Raw genomic sequence first — 17,045 nt, forward strand, 5'->3', positions numbered from 1 at the left:
TGTGTGCCTCCCGCAACCCTTCCTCCTCTTCTGTTGTTGTCTTGAAGCAGGGTCTTTCTATGTAGCTCCAGCTGTCCTAGAACTCACTACGTAGACTAGGCTGGCCTTGAACTCACAGAGTTCTGCCTGTCTCTGCCTCCTGAGGGCTGAAGTTAAAAGCACTTGCCACCACACCCAGCCTTTTCTTCTGGTTTAAAAATGGCTCAGTGATGCTGGGCAGTGATGGTGCACACATTTAATCCCAGCCCATGGGAGGCAGAGGCAGGTGAATATCTGTGAGTTCAAGGCCAGCCTGGTCTACAGAGTGAATTCCAGGACAGTAAAGGATACACAGAGAAACACTGTTTTGAACAACAAAACAAAACAGCACCAAAAATGGGTCAGTGAGATGGCCAAGCAGGTAAAAGGGCTTGTCAACAAACCATGAACTGAGGACCCTCATGGTGGGAAGAAAAAAAACAGATGAATAACAGTTGTCCTCTGATCACCACACTCATGCACATGCACACACACACACACACACACACACACACACACACACCACACACAAATAAAGTCAATAAAATAAAATTAAATTTGGAGCCTCTGTTTTCATGTATTTACTTGGCAAAGTGAAAAGAGTAGCTATACTATATCTATCTGCAACAAAGGTTTGTTGTTGGCCTGGACACAGAGCTACTATATGCAAGGGCCTGAGTTCAATTCCCAGCACTGAAAAGTGAGTTCCATGCCACCCTGGGCTACAGTTTGAGACCTTATGTAAACTTCTTCCTCCTAATTTCTGGGAACTATTAATGAAGTAATGACTATCATGGAAGTTCAATTAGACTGTGAGTTATCCATCTTCCACTTAAGATTTCCAAATTTTGAAAAGATAAAAAAAAAACATAAATAGTATGCCCAGATAAATTTGAATTTCAGATTATATCACAAATATAACAAGAAGCATGCTTATACTAAAAGTAGTTAGTTGTTTACCTGAAATTCAATTTTTAAAAAGAATTACTATTATTTCATGTGTATGGGTGTTTTTCGTACATTATGTCTGTGTACCACGGGTTATGTCTGGTCCCCTCGGCGGCCAGAAGAGGGCAATGGATCAACTGGTACAGGAGCTATAAATGTTTGTGAGCCACCATGTGGGTGCTGGAGATAGAACCCAGGTCCGTTTCAAGAGCAGCCAGTGCTCTTAACTGATGAGACATGTCTCTAGCTCCTGAAATTAAAATTTAACTAGGGGCCTTCTATTTTTGTCCAGCAGATTCACTTTTTCATTCCTTACATTTTTACTAAATTTTGCTGTTATGTGATTTCATCTAGTCAATTTCTAGGTTTTCTAAAACAGGAGTTCTGAAATTTCTTTCACAAACTATTAAAAATGGGAGAAAATAAATTGTATGAAATAGTTCCCTAACAGTCTTACTGTGCTCCCAGCCCTAGCCCCAGAGGACCAGAACTACATATCCCACGATGCTAGAGGGCGTCTCCTCGCCATTACCTCATTCTCCGTCGCGCGCACCAATCCCAGCCTGTCTAGGGGTGTGGTAGCCGGCTGTCCTCGCGACTCCTGCCGTCCCCTCCTGCCGGCCCCCGCCTGTCGCGAGATTTCCTGCTCTTCCGCCGCTCCCTTTACCGTCGCCTTAGCTGGGGACCCGGACCCAGCCTCTCCCCCACCCGATCACCGGCCCCGACTCCACCGAGGCCTCCGTCCCCCCGCCTCGCCGCCGCCATGGCGGACCCTAAGTACGCCGACCTCCCCGGCATTGTGAGTACAGAGCTGGGCCCGGCTCCCCAGACCGCGCCCCCGACCTCCCGAGGACGGCCAACAGACACCAACCCACGACCCCTCCTTCTGGGAGCCCCCCACCCCCCGCCCCGGGGGTTAGCGCGGCTCGCCCTTAGCCGGCAGCTGCACCTTCTGTACTCCAGACCCGAATAGGTCGGGCGGTAGCACTTTGCGTCTGGCTCCCTTTCTGGCAATAGCCGGTTTCTCCGCCCAGAAATCGCCTCCGGTTGCTTGCTGCTTGGACCCGAGTGTTTCTACCATCCATGTCAACACTGCCCTTGTCGCCCCAAATTTCTCGATTGCCCGCCCCCGCATCCTTATTCTAGCCATGCTCACTAGGCCACAAGATGATGGTCTTCATCTTGCCAGGGAAGAGGTTGCTATTGTGGAAACCTTGTGCCAGTGGGGAGCTCGGTGCATTGGGAGCACCTGCGCCCACTCCACATGCATTTACCCTCCGTTTGTCTGCATCCTCAGGGTTGGAGGGCTGTCGCATGAGACCTTGAGAGCTAAGGTCTTGAGTCCCTCTCAACCCTGTAGCAGTGGAGTGAGGGCCTAACTAAAGGAACCCTCACCAGATGAGGACAGAACAATTACCAGGGACCTGGCCTCTCAGCCATGTCCAGGATGACATCTTTCTTTTCACACTAGTCATTTATCCCAGCTCCCACTTTGTACCTGTGGTCATCCCACTGAGCTATGGGGACTGACATGCTGGGGAAGTGTGGAACCCACAGAATAATAGAATTACAGTCTGGTTTTTCCATTAGCTTGTTCAGAGGAGGTGGGAAAAGAGGTGAATGCTGGGTAGTGAGACTGGATGGTCACGGCTTCTCCCTGCAGGCCAGGAACGAGCCAGATGTTTATGAGACCAGCGACCTCCCTGAGGATGATCAAGCAGAGTTTGATGCGGTAAGACCATGTGCTGCCTCAGGATCCCCCTGGACTCTTACTTCTCTCCCCCAGATATAGGTCCTTTTCCTTCTCCGGCAAGCCACAAAAATAAGTGGGTATGCCAACCCCAGCCTGGGTGGTATGTAGGTCTTGGGGCTTTCAAAGGCCTTGCTGAGTTGGCGGCCACCAACACACAATGCCAGAAAGAAGAGGCAAGCCAGTGAGATTACAGGTAACAAGACCTGTTGGTAAAACCCAAGTCTTAAATACAATCTAAATATCTCAAGATAGTTACATTCTAAACTAGTGTTAATTAGACCCCTGGGTTCTAATCCATGCATTGAGGTATAAAGCTTGAACATTAAGAAATTATTGAGATTGGAGCAAGCCCTTTTGTTTTCTAAGGTATTTCACTCACTACATTCTTACTAGTAAGTACCAAGAACTTGAGCTATAGTAGCCATTAGGTGGGGTGGAAGCAAATGACTTGGAGACTTCAGAAAAATAAGAGGCCTGGTCAGACCAAAATAATTTTGAAGAAAAACATAAATGTAATCAGTAGAAACGAGATGGTGGTCATACATTAGGTCTGCCGTGTGAGCTCTGAGAAATTGGTGGGGACACACTTTAACCAGAAAGGGAATCATTTAGCATCACTTAACAGAATGTTTATTCTGTTTTAATTTTTGCCTGGTGCAGAGGAAGAGACACTCTGCCCCTAAGGAGCCCCTAACTAGTGTGACAGTTAGGATGCATACAGGAAATACAGGGGAGAGTTAGGATACGTGTAGATAACGTAAGAAAAAGCAATGACATTGGGCTCACCTTGATGCTTTGAGGTATCAGTGAGGTGGGGTCAGAAATCATGGGGACCTTCTTAGCAGGCCCAGTACATGTGTCTGTCAGTCCTGTGCCCATTTCTGTGGGGCTGGTTAGTTCTGGGGAATGTTGTTGCTGGCTTATAATGACATGGCTTGGCGTACTCACTTATTCCTTATTTTGTTCTTCCATGTGGAAGTGCTTCCTACATTGTAGGGAGTAACTTCCCTGTCCCTTCTCTCAACAGTGTGTTCCTTGTAGCTTCTCTATTTGCTGGCATGTCAGTCTACCGCTCCCTCTTCCCCTAAGCTTAAGTATCTGGAGATAATGCAGATGATGTCATTGCCCCAGTATCTAAATGTGAGCCTGTCACTTCAAGGGATGTCTTAGTTAACTCTGTCCTCGTAGCTTAGCAGAGTATAAGGTGAGGAATGCCTGAACTACATTCATTCAAAGGTTGCTCAAAACCTCTGCCTATAAAATATGAAGCCTGGAGAGAGAGAGAGAGAGAGAGAGAGAGAGAGAGAGAGAGACTAGGACCTTGTTTTTTTTGTCACTTTCTGTGATGCAACTGAGTCTCCAAACAAATGCATCATCATTTCCTTTTTGGAGGTGCATAGGTAGCTCTTAATAAAAAGAAGATGGTGCCCATTTTAGGCATGATGGAGCCTGAATATAAAGTTCTGATTGGCCCTTTTTCCTTACTGAGCCTGAGCCATTTCTTGATATAGCAAGCAATGAGCATGACATGGAGAGTTTGTTTCCTCTAGCACATTACCCAGGAAGCATCAGGGAGGGAGCCTGGAAGTTGGATGGTAAGCCAGGTGATTTGGAGCTGCTGTCAGCACTGTTTGGCTCAGCTAGCTTGTTAGAATGGATCAGATTGCCTGTGGAGACCTTCAGCACCTTAGGAGCCCTGAGAGCAAACTTACTTCCTGCTGTCAGCTAATGTCTCTGGCCCCTATATGTCCCTGTGGGCCTTAGGAAGGCAGCTTTCGGGAACTCAGCTGCCTGACAGCCCTGCTGCTCAGAATACTGACGTAAATGTGCAATTTGAGCAGTGGCATTATATGCCTTGCCAATGCAGAAACATTGTGGCTGTGAAGGCTGGGAGCCTGTCTGCTTATCTCCTGTTGCTGAACCATGAGGTCTTTCGTCATCGCTGTAATCTTCAAATCGTTCTCAACTTTAAATTAAGTGATACATGCATGAAAAAAAAGAAAAAAGAATGTTTAAGGCCGTGTAGTGAAAAATTCCTCCACCTCTGCCTACCATTCAGTGTTCTGGGGACAACTAATATGACCAGGGGGTCTATAAATATTAATTTATTTATTATTTTATTTTTGAGACAGTGTCTCAACATGCCCCCCTGACTACATAGAACTCCCTCTGTAAACCAGGCTGGCCAAGTGCTAGTGAATTAAAGGCATTTGCTAGCATGCCTGACTTCCAGGTGTTAATTTAAAGAAATACCAAGTAGAATGTTCCTTCAGTGTCTTTAACCTTCTTCTGATTTCTCTACTGCCAAAAAAAAGGGAAAAAAAAGGAAAAAAAAATCACCCTGGAAGGAAATAATATTCTTTAGACCTTAATTGCTAGTTTAACCTAGACATTAAAGTGTTATGATTCCCATAGTGGGAAGGGTGGGACAGGAAAGGAGTAGAAGATTTGGTTTGTTTGTTTTTCCAAATGATCCCAATTTTTCTTCTATTCCTTTAAAACAGTTTTAGCAGGAAGTAAATTATTTTACAACAGGATGGGCTGGAAAACAGCAGAGGCTAATAGCCCTTTCCTTCACAGTATGGAAAAATTGCTTTTCAGCCACTCCTAGGTTGTCTGAAACTATCTCCTTAGAGTGTCTCCTTTGGAGAGCTACATTTCCAAACGGAATGCCCTCCCTTGGCACAGGGCCTTCCTTGGGTCCCTAAATCACTCTGCTAAGGGCTTAAGCAGAGAAAATTAAGAGCACCTCAGGATTCAGAACAGGATTCAGCTTCTCCCTTTATGACATAACTATTCCCAAGGCTGTGTAAAAGAAGATTTCCAAGTCTAGCTGGTGGGTTCCATGACTGAGGCCCACCCCTCCCACTGCCCAGAATGTAGTTTCCTCTCACAGTTTAGAATGCCATAGAATATGCTTGACTGTGCTCACTGACTGTTGGCATACTGACTTACCAGAGTTTTTCCTAATGCTTCCCCATCCTCCCTCCTCACCACCCTGCCTGGACACTAGTTTGCACAAGTAAGGCCGTTCAATGCTTCTTCTCTGCATGTTTTGTTCATCTGCCCTCTTGCATGCAATGCTCTGCCACTTTGCAGTTGTAGCTAATTGTTTCAAATTCCAGTGAGTCCCTATTTGGGCCTTGCTGGCCTTATGTTTTAATTTCATTAATCAAAATTTGGAAACACAAACTGTGATGCACGAATCATTGTGAGTCATTGTCTCTTCACCTTGTGAGGTCTGCAGAATAAAACTGGAATAAAGGACGGGGTACAAACATAGAGGCATTTGAATGTGAGGGTGTAGACTTGGAAGAGGCTTCAAGAAAAGATTTTTATGAACTGGCCTTTGGCTGTTCTTGACAAGGGTGGAGAACGGGAAAGCCAGACCCCCCCCCAACACTTCCCAGTTGTTCACAGATTAATAGAAAAAAAAAAAACAAACCTATTTTAATACTCTACTTGCTAAGCCTTTATGAAAAGCAGTATGGAAGAAGGTGGTCTATGCAGCTGCAGGATAATAATTTGTGTTATTTGTGCTCTCTGAGTCTTTGTGTTTATGTACTCTTTAGAAGTGATGGGTTTTCAGCATTATGTTGGCCCGTCCTGGACAGTTTTATTCTACAGCTCTCTCCATGTTCCCTGTTTCCACGGCTCTGAAGCCCCCCTGGCTGAAGTATTGGCATAGAGCCTCAACAGCCTCAGCACAGTAGCTGCCTTCCCTGTTCGATTTAGATCCTCAAGACTAGTTCTCTGAGGCACAGCCACTTAACCAAATAACCATTAGTGAAATAGAGTGGGAGCCTCCTACAGGTGAGCTGGTACCCAGGGCCAGAGCTTAGAATTTCCTTATTTTCTCTGGTAACTGTTACTGCTCCATAGGATAGAATTTATGCTCTAAACCTCACCCTCCCTCAACCTACTCATAGCATAGACTTAGTATATACTGTATATACCACTATTTATCTTTGTTTGTTTTTTGTTTGTTTGGTTCCTTCCCTCTTGGTCTGAACCTAACTTTATGGCCATCGTCTTCCTCCTTCTCCTTTAGTTTCTCCCAAGCTGCTTTTAGTTTTGATGAGACCAAGTCAGATACAGATCTGGTACCCTTGTCTCTCTTGTGTGTTTGCATGTGTGCACCTGTGCGCGCTTAATACCCACTTGTGTATAGTGACATCTTAGGGTCTGGAGTCACTTCAGATGTAAAAGAGAGGCTTAAATAAGAGGAGCTGTGGCTGGGCTGGACTTTGCATTTGTCCAGTGCATCTAGATGAGCTGTGAGGAAGGAGGCGCGTGACAGTTGGAGTTCCCTTCTTAGCAGTACTGAACCCACAAGTCTAGTGTCTGTAAGTCTTGTGATTAGGGCTTGAGAAGACATGTGTCCATAGGCGGTAGCTGTGGATCTTACAGCCCTCTGGGCTCTTTTGCTATCAAACAGTGGCAGACTCACCCTGCATCATTCAGAGCTGTAGCAGGGTGAATTACCACCCAGTCAACTAGGGAAACCAGATTGAGCCATGTGAAGTAGTCAGGGAGATTCCCCTTTAGGATTCTGGGCCATCAGTGTCATACCCTGCCATTTCTACAGCTTCCCTTCACTTGAGCCTTCTCTGCGCTTTTCACGTTCTGCACCAGCTTGGAACATCTAACTCCTTGTGTCTGACACTTCTACACTACTGCTGCTAATGGCAAAGCTCCATGACATCTTCACCACCAGAGAGGAAAGGATCTTAGGCTTCCTTCTCTTGAGCCATATTCTGACCTCAGCTAGACTTCCTGGCCCCCAAATTTTGCCAAGCTTCCCCGAGTTCAGTGTTGGAAGATTGTCATGTAGTGCATGTGACAATTTGCTAATAACAATTTTGTCTTTTTTTTTCCCTCCCTCATCCCTATTCCCCACACCCTTTCCTTTTTAACTCTTGATTTTCTCACCTCTGGGGAAACCACCAGGAGCTGGTAAGAAGCCCAACCTTTCGTCTGCTTTTTAACGGGGTGTGCTGTGATGGGCAGTTGTTCTCTGTCCTGTGTTTCTACTAAACCTTTGGACATCCTAGTCAGTCCTACACACGGCACCTTTCCTGTCTTCCAGATCACTGTAGTGGCATGGCAGGAATCTGAGATGCTGGTAGACTGGGTGCCATCTGCAAGCTAGCATGTGCAGCCCACAAAGCTCTCCTGGGGCCACTGCTTAGGAGAGCTGCTCAGGAGATGCCAGTGTTGGGTAGCCCTCCTGGCCCAGGCCTCACTTCTACCACAGAACAACTTGCAGAACCACTGAGCCTTCCCTGCTCAGTACTGATCCTTTGTCATTCCGGTCTTTCCCTGCTTAAGAACAGAAGTCAGAAAATAGGTTGTCCACAGAGCGTCTATCACTGAGGGTTTAATGGGCGTGGACTGTGATTTCACTTTTCTTATTCTTCATGTTATGGCTCCCATGCCCTTTTCTTCCTCTTCTTTTTTTTTTTTTTTTTTTTTTTTTTTTGTGTGTGTGTGTGTGTGTGTGTGTGTGTGTGTGTGTGTGTGTGTCTGTGGTAGCAGAGTTCAAGCTCAGGATCTTTAGAGCGTGCTAGGTCAGTGTTCTACACCGAGTGACATCAGCCCTTCATTAACTCTTCTAATGTGAGCGCTCACTGTGTAGATGAGCCTAACCTGTAACTCAGAGAGACCCAACCTGCTTCTGCCTCCTAGGGACTGGTGTTAAAGCACCACCACCCAGTGTTATTTTTGTTTTTTTGAGACAAGGTCTTGGTATACCATTCTTTAGTATAGCTGGGATTAAAAGCGTGTGCCAGCACGTCTGGCCATTTTTTTAAAGAGTTATTTATTATTTATTTATCTATTTATTATGTATACAATGCTGTCTGCATATACATCTGCACACCAGAAGAGGAATCAGATCTCAGTATAGATGGTTGTGAGCCACCATGTCATTGTTGGGAATTGAACTCATGACCTTTGGAAGAGCAGTCAGTGCTCTTAATCTTTGAACCATCTCTCCAGCTCCTTAAAGATTTATTTAAGAAGTTTTGTTTTTTTTTTTTTTTTTTTTTCTGGTTTTTGTTTTTTTGAGTAGAGTCTTGTTTTTGTGACTCTAGCTGGCCCAAAACTCATGCTGAAGACAGGTTGGCTTCAGACTTGCAGGGATCTCCCTGCCTGAACCTTCCAAATATTGGGATTATAGTGTGAGCCATCAGGCCCAGCTTGTATTATGTATATATAATTTTATTTATTTTGAGAACAAATTCTCACTATGTAGCCCTGAATGTTCTGGAACTCTTTAGACCAGACTGGTTTCGAACTCAAAGAAATCCACCTGCCTCCTGAGGGCTATGATTAAAGGCGTGCACCACCACCACCCAGTGTCACTTTTGTTTTGATATGAGGTCTGCTATACCGTTCTCTTGTCTAGCTGGATTTGGAGCCCTCCTGGGTGCTGGGATTATAAGCCTGTGCTGCTATGCTTGTCTAAAGAGGGGACTGTGCCTTGTTGGCTTTTATGGAGAGAAAGCATGTTTCTAGGAACCAGCTTTGGAGAAGGTGCTTGCCTTTCTTGAGCTGCCATCCTTAGACAGTTTAGAGACTAGAAGTCACACAGCCACTTGGCAAGTGGGGACTTCGAGGGAGGGAAAGAGGATGATGGGCATTCGGGTGTCTCTTCTCACCAGGACCTGCCTCTGGGGAGGGGTGAGGGGAGCTGCTGCTTCCTTCCCCCTGACCTCAGTCTCTAATGCTGCCACCCACTCTGATCCCCACTGTGCTTATGAGTAGAAGCAAAAGGTGGAGCCTCCTCTAGCTATTGCCCTCTCCTGTCCTGTTTCTCCTCCCTGCTTCCCATATACCCACACACAGGCAGAGGCTCTGTCTTGGATGCAAATAAGATTGCCTGGGTAGCTAGCCTTACCCCAGAACAATTAAACCAGCGACTGAGAGATGGGCCCAGGCCTTGTCTTCTTGTTTTCCAAGAAAGAGGAAGAAAGAAACCTTTTCTAAGTGCAACTAGAGTTGAGAGTCGTTTACCTCGATTCAGGATTGGGGGCTGGTGTTGCCTTCTTCTGTAGAATAGGGAGGTGCCAGCCCTAACTGGAGAGCACTGCTAGGCCCCTCCCATCCTTCAGCACAGTGTGGAAGATGGTACCGAGGGCTGTCTCTGTAGCCCTTGCCAAGGTGCTCCTGGGAAGCAGCTGTGTGCTTATTAATTATAAGGTGTCCTTTGGAAACAACCCACTGAGCCTTTGCTTCTCCTCTCCCTTGAACTGTCCAGTCCCACAGTAGCCCAGAAGCCAGGCTTCTAAGCACATCCTCTGCCAACCCTCCTTACATCTAAGAGCTGTATTGATTGGCCTTGCTATCGGCCGTCCTTCCTCTCCCCCAGCAAGGATGGGAAGTTGGCTCTAAATGGACTTGTTCAACCAGGAAAGGAGATTTACTTCTGGGAGGGGGAGGTTAAGAGAGGTCAGGCTGGTTTGCTGCCCTGAGTGCATGGTGTGTGCCAGATAACTGGGAGGGGCTGAGGGAGGGGGGCTTATGTACAGAGTGGGTGGGGAAGGCTGTGCTGCCTGTATTCTAGCTAAGTCGAGGTGTTAATATTTATACTAAGGCTCCAGCTTTACCAGGAAGCTTCTCTTTCCTAGATGGAACTGGGATGGGCAGCTTGGAATGCAACCACGCTTTTTGCCCCTTGGAAAAATAGGGCTCAGTAGCTTCTAGTTTGGGGGCTTTATGGGATAGGAACAATGCTGAGGTAGAAATGGGGCTGACCCTAGCCTGAACTCCCTGTTCCCTCAGGAGGAGCTGACCAGCACAAGTGTGGAGCACATCATTGTCAATCCCAATGCTGCTTACGACAAGTTCAAGGACAAGAGAGTGGGGACAAAGGGACTTGGTGAGACTGGGCTGGAAGCTGGGTGGGAATCTGAGAGAACAAGCATAAGTGGTATGCTGTCATCAGGATTCGGTGGCTTGTGCTCTGAGGAAGGGCTCCCTTTAGAGCCTCTGTAAGAGCTCTCCCTGAGAGCCCTCGTAGCTGCTCGGTCTGTGACTGCGCTGCCTCTAGACCAGCTAACTCAGTAGTCTTCTTTTCTTGGCAGATTTCTCAGATCGCATTGGAAAGACCAAGAGGACAGGATATGAATCTGGAGACTATGAGATGGTTTGTTTTGTGTGTTTTAAGACATGAGGTGGTGAGCCTGTAGCAGGTGTTTTACCTGGGAGTGAGGAATGTTAAGTTTTGGGTTTTGTTTTAATTTTTTCTTTGTTTTTATTATTTTGTTTTTGGTTTTTTGAGACAGGGTTTCTCTGTGTAGCCTTGGCTGTCCTGGAACTCACTCTGTAGACCAGGCTGGCCTCACACTCAGAGATCAGCCTGCCCCTGCCTCCCAGTGCTGGGGTTAAAGGCATGCACTGTCACACTCAGCTTTGTAGTTTTTTGTTTTTTGTTTTTTTTAAAGGTTTATTTGTTTTTATTTTGTGTATATGACTGTTTGCCTGCATGTATGTAGCATGTATGTATGTATGTGTACCATGTATGTGCCTGCTGTCTGGGGAGAAAGCATTGGGTTCTCTAGGGTTATAGATGGTTGAGAGCCACTGTATGGGTGTTGGGAACTGAACTCAGGACTTCCGGAAGTGCAGGCTAGCTGCTGAGCCTGAGGGCTACAGTCTTATTCTGAGTGTATCTGCTGGCTTTGGAGCAGGATGCACTGGAGGTTGTTCTGCTCTGTGTGCTGCTCTGGAGTCTCCAGACCTCTATACAAGGGCATCAGGGATCGAGATGTTACAGGGATACTTACCACTAGGTCCAAGTCTGGGAGTAGGTCCTAAGGCTCCCTCTAATGGAGGAGGTACATCACTTTCCACACTTGTTCTCTAGCTTGGAGAGGGTCTGGGAGTGAAGGAGACGCCACAGCAGAAATACCAACGACTTCTGCATGAAGTGCACGAGCTGACAGCTGAAGTTGAGAAAATCAAGGTAAGCGAACGCTGGCTTCTCCCCAGCTCCGCTAGGCCTTTGCAGTGAAGGAGCAGCTCCCAGCAGGCAGAGAACACATCCCTGGGCTGTGAGGTGGTCAGAGCTGGGAATACAAATCTCTATCTAATGCTGTTAAACTCACTCTGCTGTTCTAAAATCTATCCTGGGGGTGTGGCGGGGGAATCGGCTGTTCCTTTAGAGGATCTAGGTTCTATACCCAACATCTACTCACAATGTCTGTAACTGCAGTTTCAGGGAATTGATGGCCCCATCTAGCCCTCATGGTCACTGCACATATGAGGTGCACTGACATACATACAGTCACAATACCATATATATAAAATAAATAAAACTACCTGGCCATAGCTTTCCTTGAAGGTAATCTTTTTTTTTTTTTTTTTTTTTTTTTTCTTATTGATTCTTTCCTGCAACCTTCACTACCGACCTCTTCTGTCAGGCGACAGTGAAGGAGTCAGCCACTGAGGAGAAGCTCACCCCGGTGGTGCTGGCGAAACAGTTGGCTGCTCTGAAGCAGCAGCTGGTTGCTTCCCACCTGGAGAAGCTGCTGGGACCAGATGCTGCAATCAACCTCACCGACCCAGACGGAGCCCTGGCTAAGTGAGCATCTCCTTAGCAGAGAGGTCATTGCTGAATGGAGCTACCAGAGGCTGCAGCCAGACACCGGCAGCAGCTCTAAGTAGGGAGGTGGCCTAGCCAATGAGAGTTTATGAGGCCAAAGAGAGACTTAGGTCACCCTCATCCTTCAGGTCATGACATTATCACCTGTTCCTGACACAGGCGCTTACTGCTGCAGCTGGAAGCAACAAAGAACAGCAAAGGCAGTTCAGGGGGAAAGACCACAGGTGGGACCCCCCCAGATAGCAGCCTTGTCACTTATGAACTACACTCTCGGCCTGAGCAGGATAAGTTCTCGCAAGCTGCCAAGGTACGTATGAATGTAGCAGAGGTTGGGGTCCAGGAATTGTGGCCTTAGATTTCCCTGCGTCCCTTTGAAGGGTCAGGCCTGGGGAAGAGCATTCTGGAAAGCCTTGACCCCTCCTGAAGTCTTACTCTCCACATTGCTTTGCATATCTGTGCTTTTGAGGCAGAGTCTCATGTAGCCTAGGCTAGGCTTTGAACTTAGGATCTAGCTTAGACTAGCTCTGAACTCCAGATTTTCCTGCCACTGCCTTGAAAGTGGTCCATCCAGTTTGAATTTAGGTTTAAGATTGTGGCTAGGGATGTGTTTTAGGAAAGGAGCTCTTGGAGCAGGAATGCAGTGGGTGAAGGGTGGAAAACCTCACTTCTGCCTTCTCCCTAGGTTGCAGAACTCGAAAAGCGCCTGTCAGAGCTGGAGGCCACTGTTCGCTGTGACCAGGATGCTCAGGTCAGGTGCTCTCCTGTCCCTAGTACAGTACTCAGCCCTGAGTACTGACCCCTTAGGGTCACAATGTTCCACAGAATCTGGGAATGGTCAGCCAAGGGGTTGCAGCTAAAAGCAGGAATTATGTTAGAACATAATTGTCCTGTGGATGTATGAGGATTACTGATTTCTTCCCCATTTCCCACCAGAACCCCCTTTGTGCAGGTCTGCAGGGAACCTGCCTTATGGTGAGTATGGAAGGAGCTGGGTGTTAGGCTCGCAGAGGCCTGTGGGAAGAGCTTAGTCAGGACACTGACTGTTGGGTCTATAGTGGTAACTCCAGCGAAACATGAAAGACCTTTTCAAGTTTGATTTTTTTTCCCTGGTAACATTTGTCCAAACCCTCCCTTCCCCAACCCTCTAGGAAACGGTAGAACTGTTGCAAGCCAAGGTGAGCGCCCTGGACCTTGCGGTTCTGGACCAAGTAGAGGCTCGGTTACAGGTATTCAGTGGGGGACGAACTGGATTCTCAGCAGCTTGGGACTTAGAAGCCCTGGTTTGGACACCCTATCACACCGAACACCTTTTCTTTCAGAGTGTCCTGGGAAAGGTGAATGAGATCGCTAAGCACAAAGCCTCTGTGGAGGATGCAGACACACAGAGCAAGGTCGGGCAGACTCCCCATCCTTATCCTCCCCCAGGCTCCTCTGAGTGGTAACAACAGAATGTAAGGATTTTGCCCTCCCCAGTCAGTGACCTCGCCATCCCACTGGGCCTGTCGTGCTCTTCCAGGTGCATCAGCTTTATGAAACCGTCCAGCGTTGGAGCCCCATGGCCTCCACCCTTCCTGAGCTAGTGCAGAGACTCGTCACCATCAAGCAGCTGCATGAGCAAGGTGTGGGCTCATGGGCGGGCTCTTGCACCCCTTTGGTTTCCCTCCCTTGTCAGCGTGGATCCACTCTCAGTCATGTTTCTCCTCACTTCTTTTGTAGCTATGCAGTTTGCTCAGCTCCTAACACATCTAGACACTACTCAGCAGATGATTGCCAGTTCCCTTAAGGACAATACTACTCTCCTGACCCAGGTGTGTGCATCTTTTTATTTTGTTGCCACCTTTTTCCAGGGCAGACCTCAGAGGTTCTCCAGCCCTACCTCAGAGGGGTTTGTCTTAGGGGTTTGAATTGAATGTCTGTTCTGTTCTCTGAGTTGTAGGCTGTGTCCAAGCTGGTTGATCTTTCTAACCTTGGACTTTTTTTGTGGCGGAAGGTGGGGATGTTGGACAGAGTCTTAGTGGGTCTGCCTGAAACTTGTTTTATGGACCAGGCTGGCCCCACATTTGTTGTAGTCCTCCTTCTTCCTCACAAGTGCTGGGATTACAGGAATGTGCTACTATGCTTGACTTTGTGTTTTTAAAACAGTTCTCGCTATTTACCCCTAGCTATCCTGGTATTTATGTAGCCTAAGCTGATCTCAAACTCACAACAAAACAAACCCTGCTGCTTTAGAATCCAAGGTGCTGGAAGCCTGAGCATTTCTTCTCTCCACTTTATTAAAATATTTTAGTGTACGTAAGAATGCGTGTGTGTGTGTGTGTGTGTGTGTGTGTGTGTGTGTGTGTAAACACGAGTGTATGCGCATGCTTTTGGAAATTAAAGGCACCGAATCCTTTTGGAGCTGGATCAGGCAGTTGTGCTCAGCCTAAAATGGGTCCTGAAAACTGAACCTGAGTCCTCTGCAAGAACAGTTAAGTGCTCTTAACCCTTGAGCCATCACTTCAGCCTTTTCACCTTATTTTTGAGATACAGATTTCTGGAACTCATTGTTGTAACTAGGCTTAGAGTGCCCTTCCTCTAGTACATGAGCCTAGTGCCCAGGGGAGCCAGAAGGGTGTATCAGATCCTCTGGGACTGGAATTACAGATAGCTGTGAGCTGTCATGTGGGTGCTGGGAATTGAACCTAGGTCCTCTGGAAGATCAGCTATGCTCTTAACAGCTGAGCCATCTCTCAGACCCTTGCCCATATTTTTACATCGGATCTGAATTCAGGTCCTGCTGTTTGCATAGTAAACACGTTATTTACTAAGTCATCTCCACCTCTCCCCTCTTTTCTCCCCTGAGACAGTTTCTCTGTGTAGTCTTGGCTGTCCTAGACTCACTCTGTAGACCAGTCAGACCCAAACTCAGAGATCCACCTGCCTCTGCCTCCCCAAGTGTTGGGATTATGGGCATGCAACCCCCCTCCCGTTTTTGGTTGTTTTTTTAACTTTTAAAATGTTTGATTGTCTGTGTATGTTTCTCCTCCATGCATATAGTGCATTGTGTGTGTGCCTAGTGTTTGTGGAGGCCAGAAGAGGCCATCAGATCCCAGGAACTGAAGTTACAGATGGTTGTGAGCACCATGTGGGTGCTGACAACTGAACCTGGGTCCTCTGGAAGATCAACCAGTGCTCTTCGCTGCTGAGCTCTCCTCAGCCACCACCTTTTTTACTCATTCCTCTAGAGTAAAACCAGTTGTTTTGTTTTTGTTTTTTACTAGTGCTCAGTCTCTGTGGGATGAGCTATTCTTAGTGCTGTGGAGAGATCAGCATCACAAACCACGGCAGAGGCAGAGACAGGGGCATCTTGAGTTTGAGGCTAGCCTGATCACCCAGCCAGTCACGGTTAGATCATGAGTCCCTGTCTCGAAATAAACAGAGAAAAGAAAAAGCCAGATTAAAGCCTATACCATTAACCCCAGCACTCAGGAGGCAGAGGAAGGGTCACCTCTGAGTTCAAGGCCAGCCTGGTCTGCAAAGTGAATTCTAGACAGCCAGGGCTACACAGAGAAACCCTGCCTTGAAAAAAACAAACAAAAAAAAAACGTATTTGGTATATTTTCTCTAGCTTTCTAAAATTCTGAACGACTGAACACTTTATCAAAGTCTTGTTGCCTGTCCTTACATAAAATATGTGAACGGTTCTGAAGGCAGAGCTGAATCGAAGTTCTTAGTCACTCAGACCCTGACCTAAGTCCGTAGTTCTCAGGGTAGTTTGGGGAGTGCAGCTACAAACCTCTCCTACACACACACACACCCCTCTCAAAAACAGAGACCCAAACTTGTTTCCGTTTCTTTGTTTTGGAGACAATTCGCATGTGTCCTATGTTGACCTCAAAGTATGACCTTGGTTGATTTGAGTAAGGCTCTATTTAACAGCCCTGGCTGTCCCGTAATTCACCCTGTACACCAGGCTGGACTAAAACCCACAGAGATCCACCTGCCTCTGCCTCCCAAGTGCTGTGATCAACGGCATGCGCCACCTCGACTGGTTTATATGGAGATAAAGATTGGGCCTAGGCTTTATGCTTACTGGAAAGCATTCTACCAACTGAGACGGATCTTAGCTGCTTCATTTCTTTCTCCTTTAAAGAGAAGTTCTTCTGGGTGCTCTTCACCTCCACCAAACAAAAATGAGACTTCTCCTCCTCCTTTGTAGGTGCAGACAACTATGCGTGAAAACTTGGCCACAGTTGAGGGGAATTTTGCCAGCATTGACGAGCGGATGAAGAAGCTGGGAAAGTGAGCACCATGGAGAGTTGGAGAGCAGGAATAACCCAGGGGTAACCCTTGTCCCCAAGCTTTGTCAGATTCCACAGGGCTTTCACTTCATCGTAACTCACAGCCCATCCCACCTGACAGAAGGCAAGGGTTCTTCTTGCATGTAGGGTGTGTACCCCTCCCCTGTCGAATACAGTGGTAGCTGGGGGATTTAGATGGGGGTCTTCCCTCAGGCCCATTAGATGAGGATGTGGGCCCAGCCACATGCCAGCTCATGTCCAATAACTGCTTTGCCTGGTGTGGGGGAGGACTGGACCCTGTCCTCTAATACAGCTCTGTGGCTGACTAGAATACTGTACAACTGTTTCTGACCATTAAATGCTGTTGTACCGTGGAGCCTCTGCTGTGTTTTCTGGGTTTCGGAGCGGCAGCACTGAGACACACATGCAGGGCATTCAG

At 47.2% G+C, this 17,045-nt stretch overlaps 1 protein-coding gene across 2 annotated transcripts; it reads left to right on the forward strand.

Annotated features, from left to right (window-relative positions):
* Positions 1-1,531: 1,531 nt before the first annotated feature.
* Positions 1,532-16,982, forward strand: Dctn2 (dynactin subunit 2). 2 transcript variants are annotated; one of them, XM_055611931.1, is made up of 14 exons: positions 1,532-1,765; positions 2,630-2,698; positions 10,505-10,601; positions 10,807-10,868; positions 11,589-11,687; positions 12,145-12,305; positions 12,486-12,633; positions 13,009-13,074; positions 13,260-13,298; positions 13,475-13,552; positions 13,646-13,717; positions 13,843-13,945; positions 14,043-14,134; positions 16,525-16,982. In XM_055611931.1, the coding sequence occupies exons 1-14, from the start codon at positions 1,730-1,732 to the stop codon at positions 16,609-16,611; spliced, it is 1,209 nt and encodes a 402-aa protein (XP_055467906.1). In that variant the 5' UTR covers positions 1,532-1,729; the 3' UTR covers positions 16,612-16,982. The 2 variants fall into 2 exon arrangements, with proteins under 2 accessions (XP_055467906.1, XP_055467907.1); XM_055611932.1 differs by lacking the exon at positions 13,260-13,298.
* The last annotated feature ends 63 nt before the right edge of the window (positions 16,983-17,045 follow it).

Source organism: Psammomys obesus, unplaced genomic scaffold, assembly GCF_907164565.1.
Source record: "Psammomys obesus unplaced genomic scaffold, mPsaObe1.curated_primary_1811, whole genome shotgun sequence".
NCBI classification, from domain to species: domain Eukaryota; kingdom Metazoa; phylum Chordata; class Mammalia; order Rodentia; family Muridae; genus Psammomys; species Psammomys obesus.

Excerpts from the sequence above, each read along its gene's own strand:
- Dctn2 (XM_055611931.1), top strand. The coding sequence starts at position 1,730 with ATGGCGGACCCTAAGTACGCCGACCTCCCCGGCATT. Across the intron at positions 1,766-2,629 it reads ACGCCGACCTCCCCGGCATT|GCCAGGAACGAGCCAGATGT; the intron begins GTGAGTACAGAG and ends TTCTCCCTGCAG. Across the intron at positions 11,688-12,144 it reads CTGAAGTTGAGAAAATCAAG|GCGACAGTGAAGGAGTCAGC; the intron begins GTAAGCGAACGC and ends CTCTTCTGTCAG.